Source organism: Suncus etruscus, chromosome 15 (assembly GCF_024139225.1).
Source record: "Suncus etruscus isolate mSunEtr1 chromosome 15, mSunEtr1.pri.cur, whole genome shotgun sequence".
Lineage (NCBI taxonomy): Eukaryota > Metazoa > Chordata > Mammalia > Eulipotyphla > Soricidae > Suncus > Suncus etruscus.
The window spans coordinates 29385953-29400950 of record NC_064862.1 but is presented as its reverse complement, the minus strand read 5'-3'; the positions used below and the strand labels follow the sequence as shown (position 1 = coordinate 29400950).

General features: G+C 41.5%; 1 protein-coding gene across 1 annotated transcript in view; it reads right to left on the bottom strand.

Annotated features, from left to right (window-relative positions):
* The window catches only part of PITPNB (phosphatidylinositol transfer protein beta), a 74388-nt gene that overhangs the window by 39618 nt on the left and 19772 nt on the right, over positions 1-14998 (bottom strand). The window contains exons 6-7 of the mRNA XM_049788907.1: positions 14544-14618; positions 11982-12065 (exon numbers count right to left, since the gene is read on the bottom strand). Of these exons, the coding sequence (XP_049644864.1) occupies positions 11982-12065; positions 14544-14618 (159 nt within the window). The remainder of the gene's footprint in view (positions 1-11981; positions 12066-14543; positions 14619-14998) is intronic.

Below are 14998 nucleotides of genomic sequence, written 5' to 3'. Positions count from 1 at the left end.
TTTTTTGCTGTTGCTTGGGGCCACACCTAGGGATGTGGTTACTCCTCGCTCTGTACCTGGGGATAATTATTGGTTGTGCTAGGACAATATTGCGGTGCCAGGGAATGAACCCACAATATTCACATGAGGCATGGTCCCTCCCTACTACTGAACTGTCTGCCCCATTCTTTAAATAATTTATTTTGGGGTTTTGGGCCACACCCAGCGGTGCTCAGGGGTTAAGCCCAGCTCTGCGCTCAGAAATGGCTCCTGGCAGGCTCAGGGAACCATACAGGATACCAGGGATTGAACCCAGGTCCATTACAGGTCGGCCATGTGCAAGGCAAATGCCCTACCACTGTGCTATTGCTCTGGCCCCCTATTTTTGTTTTGTTTTACCCCTTCTTTATGTTTTTTAAAATTAGTTAATTCACTTCTCTTAACTGTGTAATTGTAGAATTTATATATTTTGTTTTAAAAACCTATTGGCAAATATTGTTCATTTTGTTACATTTTAAAAATTTATATATAGCTGTGAAAAAATAAAAAATTTCTAACATTACTGATAAACAGTTTTGAGGAATTTCGTGAGTTTATCTTTATTCATCTATATCTGTGCAATCTACCACCACCACAATTTAAAAAAAGATCTCTATAAATACAAGGGCCCGGAAAGATAGCACAGCGGTGTTTGCCTTGCAAGCAGCCGATCCAGGACCAAAGGTGGTTGGTTCGAATCCTGGTGTCCCATATGGTCCCCCGTACCTGCCAGGAGCTATTTCTGAGCAAATAGCCAGGAGTAACCCCTGAGCACCGCCGGGTGTGGCCCAAAAACCAAAAAAAAAAAAAAAAAAAAAAGGTAAAGAAATACAATAAAAAAACAACAAATGGTCAAAGGTATCAACATTGGAGATCTCTCCTTGGAAGTGGAGGAAATGGAACACTTTGGTGGTGGATGTGGTGTTAGAATGATAGACATAAAAATTATAATTTACAATACCGTAAACCACATACCTTAATAAAAATGATTTAAAAAATGTTAAAATTTATATTCTGGGGGCCGGAGAGTGGTGGCACAGAATGGTAAGGCATCTGCCTTGACAGCGATAGCCTAGACGAACAGCGGTTCCATCCGCCGGCCGGCATCCCATATGGTCCCCCTAAGCCAGGAGCGATTTCTGAGCACAGAGCCAGGAATAATCCCTGAGTGTCACTGGGTGTGGCCCCCCCCAAAACAAAAAAACCCTTATATTCTGGTATCTTAAGCAGAATATTTTGATTCACATAACTGTACTGTAACAATTCCAACCTAAAAGGCATTGCTCATTTTAAAATAACTGATATCATTTATAAGGAAGTAAGGGACCATTTTATTTAATATTTGTAAAAAAAAAATCAGAAGACAAATGGTATAAATGAAAGACAAGAAAATAATATGTTCACGAATTGGAAAAACTAAAAAAATTGTTTGAATGTTACTATTACTAAAAGCCTCACAGATGCAAGGGAATTCCTATCAAGACCCCAATGGCTTCTGTTATAGAAGTAGAAAAAGTGCCCCTACATAATTTATATGTAAACAAAAATTCTCTGACAAAGAAATTCTGATAAAGAAAACCCAATAGGAAGCATCAACTTTCTGAGTTCCAGCTGAACATAAAGCTGGTTATCAAAATAGTATGGTACAAGCATATGAATACATCAATAGACCAGTGGGACAGAGTGGGAGCCAGAAATAAACTTAAATGCTTAATATCTGATGAGCCAATATACAACAAAGTAGCCAAGAACATGCCACAAAAAAATGATAATTTCTTCAATAAACAGTGCAGGATAACTTAATATTCGTATGTAAAGAATAAGCCTGACTCCATGTTTTATACAGCTCATAAAAGTTAACTTGAAGGGAATTAAATTAATAAGGTCTGAAACCGTAAAACCTTGAGAAGAGGCCGGAGTAGTGGCCCAAAGGACTAGAGCTCATGCTTCTGTGTGGAGCCTTAACTTAGGTCCTCACACACGTTCCTCCTTATACACACTGCCTGGGGTATACAATCCCCACTACCCTAAGCTCCTGTAAGAAAATAGAGAAGCTCCATGAATTGGGTCTTGTTAGTAAATATTTTGGGTATGAAACCCAAATTACAAATAGCAAAATAAAAAGCAAACAAATAAGGAATATTGTATCCAACTAAAAACTTTCTGCACAGCAAAAAAAAACAAGAAAAAACAAAAAACAAACAAAAAAAAAACGATCAACAAAAAGACAACTGAAGAATAGGACAAAGTATGCGCAAATCAGGTATCATAAAAAAAAAAGGATGAATATCTAAGATGTGTTTTTTTAAAAATGCACAAAATCACAGTAAGTAAAGGACAAACATTTCTCACAAGGTACATGAAAATCTGTTAAACCTCATTGGTCACTAGGGAAATGCAAATTAAATTGCAGTAAGGTATCAAACAAAGCAAAAGGTAGCAAAAGCTTTAAAGAATGAAGGAAAAATGGGGCCGAATGGTAACAGCTAGGTAGCCTTGCTGACACAGGTTCAATCCCAAGCATCCCATCCCAGAGCACCAGCAGGAGTAATTTCTGAGCACAGTCAGCAGTCACATCTGAGCGCCGCCAGGTGTGACCCAAAAACAAAACAACACACACACACACACACACACACACACACACACACACACACACACACACACACACACAAACCACAATCTTAGATAAGAATAAATGCAAAAGGGCAGTTAGTATGAAAACAAAAAATTAATTTTAGCTACCCAGTGGCTTTGTATCTGCTTATGGTAGATATACAAAGAAAATAAAAATACTAACTCAAAAAGATACTTACTTGGGAGGAAGGTGGAAGAAATAGAGTTCAGTGGTAGAGCACATTCTTCACGCGTGTGAGGGTCTGGGTTACCTCTTGCACTTGCATGTGCATGCACACACTCTGATCTGCATGGTCATGGCAGCAGTTTTTACAATAGGTAAGGCCAAGTTATGGACAGAACTGTGTGCTATCAAGCCGTACACACACATACACCCGACAAGGAAATCCTAGCATATGTCAGAGCACCTGGAAGGCATCTGCTAAGTGAAAAGAGCCAACTCAAAGAAACACAAAGACTATACAGAATGTAACCATGTAACCTAACCAACTTCCCAAGAAAGCTTACTGTGGAAAAGAGATTTTTTTTCTAAGGGTATCAAATAGGACAGAGGGGGCGGGGGTGTTTGTGTCAAAGTGAGAAACTTTCAGATGAATGATAAATAGGTACTAGAGATAAAATTTGCAAACTGCAAAAAAAAAAAAGTGCACGCTGCTAGGAAAAGTAAATCCCAAAGTTTAATCACAAGAAACTGTTTTTCCTTCTTTTCTTCTCTCTATAAAAGATAAACATTTATCACACACACACAGCCCTAAATAAACCACCATCCTATGTGCTTCAAAGTTATACAATGGTAGTCATTTCTCATTAAAGGGGGAAAAAAAAAAAAACCTCAATTTCTCCAAACTATTTTTTTAACAGAGGAAAATGAAAAAAGCCCCAAATCCTCTCTGACCTGCCAAGTTCTTACTGAGAGTGAGAGGCTCATCAGTGTCAGGCTGAGGTGAGGATCCTACTAGAAACAAAGTCTGGTCCAGGTCTCTCCAGGGCCCATTTTCCTGAGGAAGGATTCCATGAATGACAGTGGGGTGAGCTATGACACAAGAGGGGACAAGGGTGCAAGAATTGAGAAGCGTGCTGTTGGGAGTAAGCAGTGCTCTCAGACTGTTAGAATGTTAAGGAGCCTCTGTCTGTCCTTCAACGACACAACACTTAACACCACGGTAATGCCACTTTCTGCTAATCTGTCCCATCTGTGATGCACCAGAAAAACTGGGTGGGATCATCCATGCAGAAATCTCAGCTCAATTCCTTAGGCAATGCACAATTCTGTATCTTCTGTGGATCTGCAGGTCAGAGTATCATCTCCTCTACCAGACTTCCACAAGTAATCAACCAAAAAACCAGAGAACCCACATGTTTAAACATGAGATTTAAGCATCAAATAATCCTGTAACTCTGGGTCATCACACTGAGAGATCTGTGGTATTATGACAATCTCATTCTCTGGTTGTGTAAATATGTCAAACCAGCTACTCAAGTATTTAGTTACACACTGGGTGCAATTACATCGTTCTGTATATGGTAAGCAAAGTTCATAAGCACAATCAGAAAAATGACAAGTCTATAAGGAGAGTAAGATATGAGCCATTTGACACCAGAAACAGAGCAGAGAGTTGAACCCTAAAAGTAATCAGTCAGTCAGTCTGCATTAAAACATTCAGACATGTTTTGTTTTCAACCCACTTGCAATGACCAAAAAGCCCCACCAGGTGGAGTTCTCAGACTCAGCTTTACTTACAAATTTTAGGTTCTAACCAGCCAACTATTTAATATTTGTCCTGTTTCTGGAGAAGAGTTGGCTATTTTGTGTATTTTCTCAAAATTCTTAGTGTAACTGATTCTGTTAAAGTAATTAATATACAAGGGAGAAATTTATCCATTTAAGAAGCTTGTTGGGGGCTGGAGCAGCAGCACAGCAAGCAGGGCATTTACCTTCTGAGGCTAACCCAGGTTCCATGGCCCTGCATCTCCGGCTGCTAGCAATGATTTTTGAGTGCAGATAGCCAGAAGTGACCTTTGAGAGCTGCCAGGTGTGGCCCAAAAACAAACAAACAAAAAAAAAAAACAAAGAAGTCAAAGTTTGTTCAAAACAAACACATCAGTATTATTTTGAATTTGGGGCCATACCCCAAATTCAGACAGTGCTCAGGAGTTACTTCCTGGCGCTGCACTCAGAAATCATTGCTGGCCGGCTCAGAGAACCCTATACAGGATGCTGGGGATCAAACTCAGATTGGCAGCATGCAAGGCAAGTGTCCTACCTGCTGTACCATAGCCCCAGCCCCCTGAATTCTATTTAAACAAAAACCAAAACAAAACAAAACGAAAAGCCCAGTGCATTAGACTGAGACTAAAACCATCATGGTTAAGAGCCTGAAGTGCATACTAGATCTTCAAAAGGCCCTTTCATGAAGACCATCTAATGAAGACTCTGCTAATGAACTCATTCCTAACTTTCAAGCTCTCAACTCTAGTGTCTGGAGCCTTTGACAAGCAGGGTTCACTTACTGAGAATTGGCCTTTGGCATGACAGGAATACCATAATGAAATTTGACCATTACCCCCACCCCCACAAGCAAAACTTACATAATAAATCTCCCCTGGTCCCAAGCCAAACATGTGATTTGCTTCTGCCAATGGACTATGGTAGAGGTGAAGGGGTTGCTCATTCCCATGAATGACATTAAATGGCTACTAAATCTGTGATCTGTCACACAGCTTCCCCACATCTATCCTAATGTAGGGAGCACATCTTTGCCATATCTTGGTTAAACTGCTCCGTGAAGCTCCTCAACCACCAGCTCCTTGATCTTCAAGGGCTGTAAAAGCTTCCTCTCCCCTTTCACAGGCGACCCAGTCAACGATCCCCAGTTACTGAGACCAGCGGATGACTAAAATCATACGCAGAAATAGATCCTATATATGTTGTGCCCTATATACATCTGCAAATTTAAATTTATGAGTCATGTATATAGTAAGAGACAGACTAATTCACAGCAAAATGGAACAAACCTAACAATAAAACGTAATGAAAGTTAATGTGGTCTCGCTCAGATGTTTTCAGACAGGGTTGCCAGCAGGAAACAACTACAGAAAATGAAAATACAAAGGAAGAACATGACTATCTTCTCTGCAAAGTATGGTTCTCTCATATAAAGATGACAGCTACGAGTAGAAGGATCACTCTTGTGAAGAAGCTCTTCCGATGGGAGAGCCATAATGTATGGAGTTCCTTGCCCTTGGAGAAATGGTCTTCAATGGTTCCCAAGCTTGACAGACAGAGTTCTTACTTCACACTTCCTAGGATCAGTTCCTTGAAGAGGAATTGTGCTTGACTAAAAGGCATGTTTGTTTGCTATAATTCTGCTTACCCAAGTTGGGTTGATCAGGTATTTCACTCCCCAGGGCAATGCATGTGAGTTTCCTCATTCAGTGCAAGCTTACTTGATTCAAACAGATTTTCTAACTCTTCCCTCAGAGGTTAATTTCACTATTATCTTGAGTTCATCAGATTCATGCAACAAAGTCACTCAGCACCCACTCTCCGAGACAGGCTCCTGAACAGAACAAGACACATCAATGCAATCAACAGAAGTGGAGATTCAACAGTGAGTAGGAATGATTTCAACACGGGTGAAATCTGCCCAGAGGAAGTGAAATCTGGCCTCCATCCTGAAGTAAACAGACTCTGAACGGAGAGGGAGGACGTATGCCTAAGGGAATGCCAGATCAGTACGCCTGCTTGTTCCCAGAGGAACACACGGGACAGGGCCAGTTATAGAAGTCTGTGCTCCTGCAGTAGTCTGGAAGCTGAGAAAACAGGGCCTTTGCTCAAAGGGAAGCGCCAATCAGTGGCAAGAACCCTGGACTGAGAGTTAGGGTTTCAACATCTGCATCTGCTGAAGATACTAAAAAGAAATCATTTATCAGGGTTTCTGTAGTATAAAGTGATGTGTCCAAGGTAGATCTTACAGTACAGATCAATGGCAGAAAGTAAGGGAGACAAAGAACTTCTCAGGCTCCACTTGCTCCAGAGGGATGATCTGAATAAGCTCCAAGAAACTCTTGAATTACGCAAACTGATGTGGAAGCAAGACTAAAGACAGGCAAATTCCCTCGATTCTAAAACCAATTCCCACTCTTCCCTCAGGTTTGGAAAATGCACCTGCACCTTTGCTTGCATTCTGCTTGTCTATAATTCATTTATTCAAACCTGAATTCAGTAGTACCGAGGTGATGACAAGGACTGTTCTAAGAGCTGGAGAGACAACAGTACAGACAGACATTCTTCTGATTTCAATGCCCAGAGAAAAAAGTAAATAAAAATTTCAAAAAATACTTGCATAAGGAAGGTGAGGGGAAATGTAAGAAGGATAGCAGTGGATTGTAACCGATTCCAACCTCACAGATCATTGGTTCTTTTCTCTGCAACACTTTGAACCATGCATGAGCCTTTACTACTGGTGAATTATTTTCACTTCTGCATCAGAATGGTATGCTTAACAATGAACTGTGCATTCAATGGTGGCCCAGGTGTGTAGAAAGAAATCCCACCAAGGTTAAGAGTATATGTTAGGATGTTGACTCGACATTGACAAGTAACAGATTTCTTAGGCTGGATCCCACAGTAAAACAATGCCTGATGCTCCAGGACTATTTCACTCAGACTACAGGTAGCTCACAGTGATACCCACCAACTGTTGCCAGCTGGTCTACTCCAGGGCTGCACTACTAGTGGCTGCAACACTGACACTGTAGCTGTAGGTGCTTAAGTGAAGTTTTCTTCCTTTGCCCAAGTTTTCAACTGACACATAGACACAAAACCAAATGAACAAATGAGCTCCACAGAAAACTCAAACTGACTCAGTAAGAAAAGATGGCCAGGGCGGAGAGATAGCATGGAGGTAGCGCGTTTGCCTTGCATGCAGAAGGACGGTGGTTCGAATCCCGGCATCCCATATGGTCCCCCGAGCCTGCCAGGGGCGATTTCTGAGCGATGCTGGGTGTGACCCAAAAAACAAAACAAACAAACAAAAAAAGATGGCCAGGTGCTATATTTGATCGTGCAGCCAATCCTGAGCCAAACATTAGCCAGTGAGGCCAAATAGACAGCAGAGAGCCTAAAGGGCAAGTGTCAGACAAGATGGCCAGCAGAATAAGAAGTAGACTGGGGGATGGGGGAAGTAGACTGAAGAGTCCTTGTCCCACACCTCCATCTCCTGCCTACTCCCTGTGAACAGTTAGATGCTTGACCTCATGACTCTGACCCCAAAAATTCCCACCCCCACATTTTCATATGCTACCAGACAGCTCAATTTTCAGTTCTTACCTAACCAGGATTAAAAAAAGAAAGCAGGAGGGTAGTGTGAAGAGATAGTCCAGGGTGGGTACAAACCTACACACCACTGGGACAGCCTAAGTCGTTCTGGTACCACAGAACCTGAATGGCAATATATCCCGAAGCAGAAGTTGGCAGAGATTGCTGGTGGGGTCCCAAATTTCCTGATCATCACATGAGAGTCCTTTCCCTCCCCCAAAACCATAAAATAACATCATGGGCTCCCTTATAACCTACCTCAGAGTTTCCTCATACCCTTCTATCATGAAGATATGCATGTTGGGGGTTCCTATTTCATGCCAAAATATCTAAGAATCCCTACATATTAGTTTTACTTTTAAAACCCACAACTAAGAAGATCCCTAAACAAAAAGCCACAATATATGGCCGTGGCCGCAGCAGCACCATTTCCAACAGCCAAGGTGGGAGCAACCCAAATGTCCATCAGCGAAGACTGCAGTAACCAAATGTGGTAGCTTCAATTATCAGACTAGAATGCAACCCTGAAGAAGTGAGTAGGACTGGACCACAAGGCATTATAAAACAGTAGCTGTGAACACTGAAATATAAAAGCAAGCCACCTTCTCCCAATGTTTAGTGCCAACAGACTATCAGAAATCCTGCATAACAGAGCTAAAAATAAATATTAAGGGCAATAATGATGAGCATTAGTTGAACTGAGCACAGCTTTAAGAGCTCACATTTAACCCTGTGAGACAAGTAACCCATTTTACACAAGGTAAACCAGCACAAAGTGACCTGTTCAGTTCTCAAAAGCCAGCAGATAGCCTGAAGCCTGTTTCCAGAATGTATGTGTTAAGCCACAGATCCACGCATACCTAATGCAGAACTTCCTCACTTGGGATGGAGTCTCTCTCACAGGCTCTCTAACTACAGAGGGCCCTGGCTCAGCCATCAGGTACTGTGCCTGCCACTTGCAATACCCGCCCGCCGCAGGAGCTGCTGATCTGCTCCCTGGAAGTCAGCAGCATTCTCCTTTCTGAAGACTAAGTACAGGTAGGGGGAGGAAAGATAGGCAAGCTACCTATATAATCTGCTCCCCTGTTCTCCCTCTGGCCCTCAAACACTGACTGAGAGGCCAGTTTATTCCGGGGATAGAACAAAGATTACTCTTAAGCCTTCAGCACAACCAAAGGTGCCTTGTGTTCTGCTGGAGAACAATATGGCAGACACATCTGTGAACCTTAAGACCGGCTTATTTATTTTCTTTGGCACAACTTTGTCAAACACAAAAGAATCTGAATGCCTATGCCAGGACACCCAAACTCATTGTGTCATACTGCTGCATGGTATGAGCTGTGACCTGCTACTCCTCATACCAACAGCTATCCTGACCTAACCTCCTCATCTGACCCACCCACCATTTACCTGCAATGAATTTTTTTTTGGGTCAGCACTCAGGGGTTACTCCTAGCTCTACACTCAGAATTTGCTCCTGGCAGGCTCAGGGGACCATATGGGATGCCAGGATTTGAACCACCGACCTTCTGATTGTAAGGTAAATGCCTTACCTCCATGCTATCTCTCCGGCCCCACCTGCAATGAATTTTAATGCCTATAATTCTCCCACATAAAGCAAATCATGGCCAAAGACACAGGATGAAAATATTAATCTGAGGGACCCAGGCAATAGCACAGAAGATAGGGTATTTGCCTTGCACGCAGCTTACCCAGTTCAATCCCTGGCATTCCTTGTGGTCTCCTAAACCTGCTAGAAGTGAATTCTGAGTACAAACAGGAGTAAACCCCTGAGCTCTGCTGGGTATGGTCCAAAAATCAAAATAAAATAAAATAAAATATGATCAAATAGAATTGACTATAATAAAGTTCTGTTCAAGTTACTCAAATAGAACAAGTACATATCTATGAATTAAAAAGTCCTGTATGGGGCCCGGAGAGATAGCACAGCGGTGTTTGCCTTGCAAGCAGCCAATCCAGGACCAAAGGTGGTTGGTTCGAATCCCAGTGTCCCATATGGTCCCCTGTGCCTGCCAGGAGCTATTTCAGCCAGGAGTAACCCCTGAGCACCACCGGGTGTGGCCCAAAAACCAAAAACCAAAAAAAAAAAAAAAAAAAAAAAAAGTCCTGTATGAGGGCCAGAAAGATAGTACAGCAGTAGGGTGTTTGCTTTGCACACGGCCAGCCCAGGACAGATGGTGGTTCGATTCCCGGCACCTCATATGTCCCCCGAGTCTACCAGGAGCAATTTCTGAGTGCAGAGCCAGGAGTAACACCAGAGCGCAGGTGGGTGTGATGCCCCCCCCCAATTAAAAATTAAAAGAAAATCCTGTATGGGAATATAGTTCAGCATAATATACCTGTCTTGCATGTATGCGGCTCTGAGTTCAATCTCTGGCACCACACCTAGACAATGAAATACCCTACATAATTCCAAAGGAGAAGAAAACCCCAACACTAGAATAACTTCAAATCACAGTATACTTAAAACTTAGGGACCACTGACAATGAGTGGGGCTGGGAGTAAAAATATAGGAAGCAGGGCACTTGACTTATATATGGCTGACCTGGGTTTGATCTCCAGCACCTCCTAAGTTCTCCAGTGACCCCCTAAGTGCAGAGTGAGGAGTAAGCCCTGAGTACAGCCAGGTGTAGACCCCTTCAAAAAAAAAGGAAAAAACTAAAATCTGTAGTTCTCATCTCAATGCTCATCAAGTCTAAGCAATGAAGGATCCTTTCAGAACAAGAAAAAGACCAGCCTGGTTCAGAGAGGGTGGCTGCAGGCAGACCAATCGGGAGATTTCTGAGAAAAGGTCAGAGACCTTTGTTTTGGAAGGTTGATCTTTCAATTTCAACAGTTACACCAGACAATTTTAGGAAGGATCATTTCTATTCCATGTACAACACCACTGCTCAAATTCAAGGATCACCAAAACCAAAATAATAAGGGATGCCAACAAAATATACAGGTTTTACCATCACAAAACAGGGGGCTTCAGTCTTATCTCAAAGTTTCATCTATCTAAAGCAGAATAAAAAGGGAAAGGTCACATATTGGCCTGAAAATGAAAAAGGCCCACAACCATACCCTGCAAAATCAAAGCTGCATACTAGCATACTCCCAAATAAGAACTGGGCCAATATTTGCAAATGGCTCAAAACAACCATTGTTTGCATTTAGTAAGCAGCAAAAAAAAAAAAAAAAAAAAAAAAAAGGCAAGCAAAACAACATTTAAGCTAAGATAGTCTATAGCCAACATTTCCCACTAATGACTAGAGTCCTAGCTGAGTTAATGAGAATTGATAGGTGACTTCAATGTTTGCTTTTTTGGGGGGAGGGGCCACACCCGGTGGTGCTCAGGGGTTACTCCTGGCTGTCTGCTCAGAAATAGCTCCTGGCAGGAACAGGAGACCATATGGGACACCGGGATTCGAACCAACCACCTTTGGTCCTGGATTGGCTGCTTGCAAGGCAAACGCCGCTGTGCTATCTCTCCGGACCCAATGTTTGCTTTCTTAACTGGTGAAATGGACCCAATGTTATTTCAAGAAGCTCAAAGAAGAATTCTTTTTGTAATGAAATGTTGCAAGTATACTGGAATCTATTAAAGGAATTATTTGCTCAAAAGTGAAATTTGCAGAGGAAACAAGTCACCTTTTTCCTCCTTGTGTTCTTTTTGGCTATAAAGAAACATACCCGGGCTGGAGAGGTAGCACAGCGGTGTTTGCCTTGCAAGCAGCCGATCCAGGACCAAAGGTGGTTGGTTCGAATCCTGATGTCCCATATGGTCCCCCGTGCCTGCCAGGAGCTATTTCTGAGCAGACAGCCAGGAGTAACCCCTGAGCATCGCCGGTGTGGCCCAAAAACCAAAAAAAGAAAAAAAAAAAGAAACATACCCAAGTCCCAGGAATATTTTTGTGTGAGAAGTAGGTCAGATACAAAATAAAAAAATCAACAGCTTTTACATGTAAGGGGTTAAAGAAGCTCCAAGGCATGGGTAGAACTTACTGCTGGTTCAACTTGACTTCGGTCTGCTATATCTATGTGGACAATTTCAACGGTTTTCCATGTGTTTGGATCTAAGCCATGTACCTAAAAAAGACAACAAGAAAAAAAAAAAAAAACAGAGTTTACTCTTATTAAGTAAAACCACTGTTCACATAGTTTTCATCTTGAGTCTCATTAGAGTACGTTGCGAGGAATAAAAATCCAAATTACTACAAGAAATTTCTGTAGAAATCTCATTACTTCTTACATACCTAAGTAATATAAGCACTAAAGATACCGCCAAACAAACACAAATCTATTTGCCAATGTTTAACTTAAAAGTGCCTAAACTTATTTGGCCCACCACCCCATGTCAGAAAAAATATTTAAATTTCAATGAAACCTAGAAATTATTTTTCTTTAAGGTAATAAAGAAAGCATGGGCCGCGCGGTGGCGCTAAAGGTAAGGTGCCTGCCTTGCCTGCGCTAGCCTTGGATAGACCGCGGTTCGATCCCCCGGTGTCCCATATGGTCCCCCAAGCCAGGAGCAACTTCTGAGCACATAGCCAGGAGTAACCCCTGAGCATTACTGGGTGTGGCCCAAAAACCAAAAACCAAAAAAAAAGAAAGCACCACAAATGCATTTATGACTATGTAACTACTATACTAACAACAACCTCCAGTGGGGCAATTGCCCACCTTGAGAAATATTGATTTAATCTCAATGAAATTCTTTCTAGAAAGTACTTGTAACCTCTATGTCCTCAAGAATAGAAGATGAGTTTATAGATAATATTAGCCTTATAGTTAAGATTTCAACAGATTGCAGTGAATGTTAACCTCTGTTCAATCTATTATCCCTAAAAATATTCAGTTTCACTATGATGCCCACTCTTCTTCATCTCTGGTTCAATTATTTCTTTCTGAAATGCCACTTATGAATCAGTTAAGAAAATTTTGAAGGGCTGGAGTGGAGGTGCAGTGGTAGGACATTTGATTTGCCTTGCAGGCGCTAACCTAGGAAAGACTGCAGTTCAATCCCTCGACATCCCATATGGTACCTGAGCCAGGAGCAATTTCTGAGCATACAGCATACCCCACTGAGCCCAAAACCAAAAAAACAAACAATTATTTTGAAAGTGTAAAATCTATGCCCACTTTACAGCTCTAAAGAGCTGTCTAAATCAAATGTACACTGAGGATGAAAAGAGAGTACAGTGGGCAGGACACTTGCTTTGCATGCAACAGACCTGAGTTTGATCCCTGGAATTCATATGGTCCCCTGAGCCCTGCCAGGAGTGAGTGATACCTGAGCAGAGTAAACCCTGAGCAGAGCTGGTAGTGGGTCAAAAAAACAAACAAAAATAGTAAGTAAATGTAGACTAAATCATCTGGCTTAAACTACATCTCAATAGTTATTAGGAAATGGGAAATGGAGCAATAGTACAGCATGTAGGGCACTTGTCTTACACACGGCTGACCTGAATTTGATCTCTAGCATCACATACTGTCCCCCAGCACCATCAGGAGTAATTCCTGATTTCAGAGCCAGAAATTATCCCTGAGCATTGTCATGTGTGGCCCAAAAACAAAGCAAAAAAAAAAAAAAAAAACTCAAGTCAAATAGACAAACTTCCAACTCAAAAGTTCTATTAGCACCAACAACATAAAAATATTAAAAGTGAGATTGGAGTGATAGTAAAGATAAGGCGTTTGATTTGAATATGGCCAGCCAGGGTATAACCCCTGTATCTTGGCAGGTAAGGTCCAAAAACAAAACAAAAACCTAAAATAAAATAAAATCATGGTAATAAAAGATCTATAATTACCACTAATTTACTATCCTAGAACAGATTTTCAATTACAGTGTTGACATAATCATTATCATACTTTAGCAAGTGACAGAAACAGGTCTCTGCTGTCCATCAACAAAGGAAGTGAGGATTGAGAAGGGACTGAAAAGCTGAATCTTAAGAAGCTCCCAGAAGCCTCTTATGTCTAGAAGCCACACCGTTTAGACAACACGGCTAAGACATTCATCTTTGCCCAACTTTACCAAGTTTGTCATTTTACTGAGTCTCATCTGTTCTTCGGACTTATTTGAGTGGTAATGTGTACAAACTTGTAAAAAGTCAAAAAATTCTTAATATTTTTGGCAAGTAATTCAAAGCCTCTTTGGGCCATTTCTCCAAATCAACAGAAAACCCCAGCCAAATGGGATGAAGGTGAAAATTAAAGCCACCAACTAGATTATGTTAAGCTACACTGGCAAATCACAGAGATGGAAAGTTAAAAAAAAACTAAAAAGGTAAATGAGTTTGAGGATTATCTTTAACTTTTGTTTATCTAAGATTTCCTGATCCTGCATGAATATAGTGCTGATAAAGCAGCAACTCTACCACTTCACAAATGCTCTTGACTGAGCAAGTCCCTGAGTTTCATGCTGCAAGGTCGCCACACCATAGTTTGACATACCTTCGGCAAGGGTCAGGACAAAGCAGAGCCACCACTTTAGGGCTGATGAAATGAACTACAGTATACACACTTAGAGGGGTTGCCTTGAAAGCCAGAGCCAACACTTACATTTTCTAAAGTTCCCAAGTCTGGTTTGTGCCACGTTTCAATTTTAATGAAGAAATCATCTTTCATGTATTCATTCTGCAGAGAACAAAACATCAAGACACAATGATCTTTTACCAGTTCTAGGGAGCAGCTCCTGTCCCTGGGAGCTTTTCTCAGCACAAGCACACATACTCTGAATCTTGGTTCCCACCCCCATGAAAAAAGAGGAGGAGGAACCCAACTATTTTTATAGATTTACCAGGCAAATCAAATGGTACATGCTTTTATATAATTTAAACAATTCTCTTTGTCATGCAGCATGGAGAATTGATAGTAAGTTGTGAGATTTAGTGAGCAAATCTGGCATTAAATGTAGCATAGCAAAACAAAGTCAATAGCAAATGCTGAGGCAAGACTGCAGGAGCCCAAAAACATGGGAAACATGGGATGCAGTGGGCTGATCACAGGAGCATGGG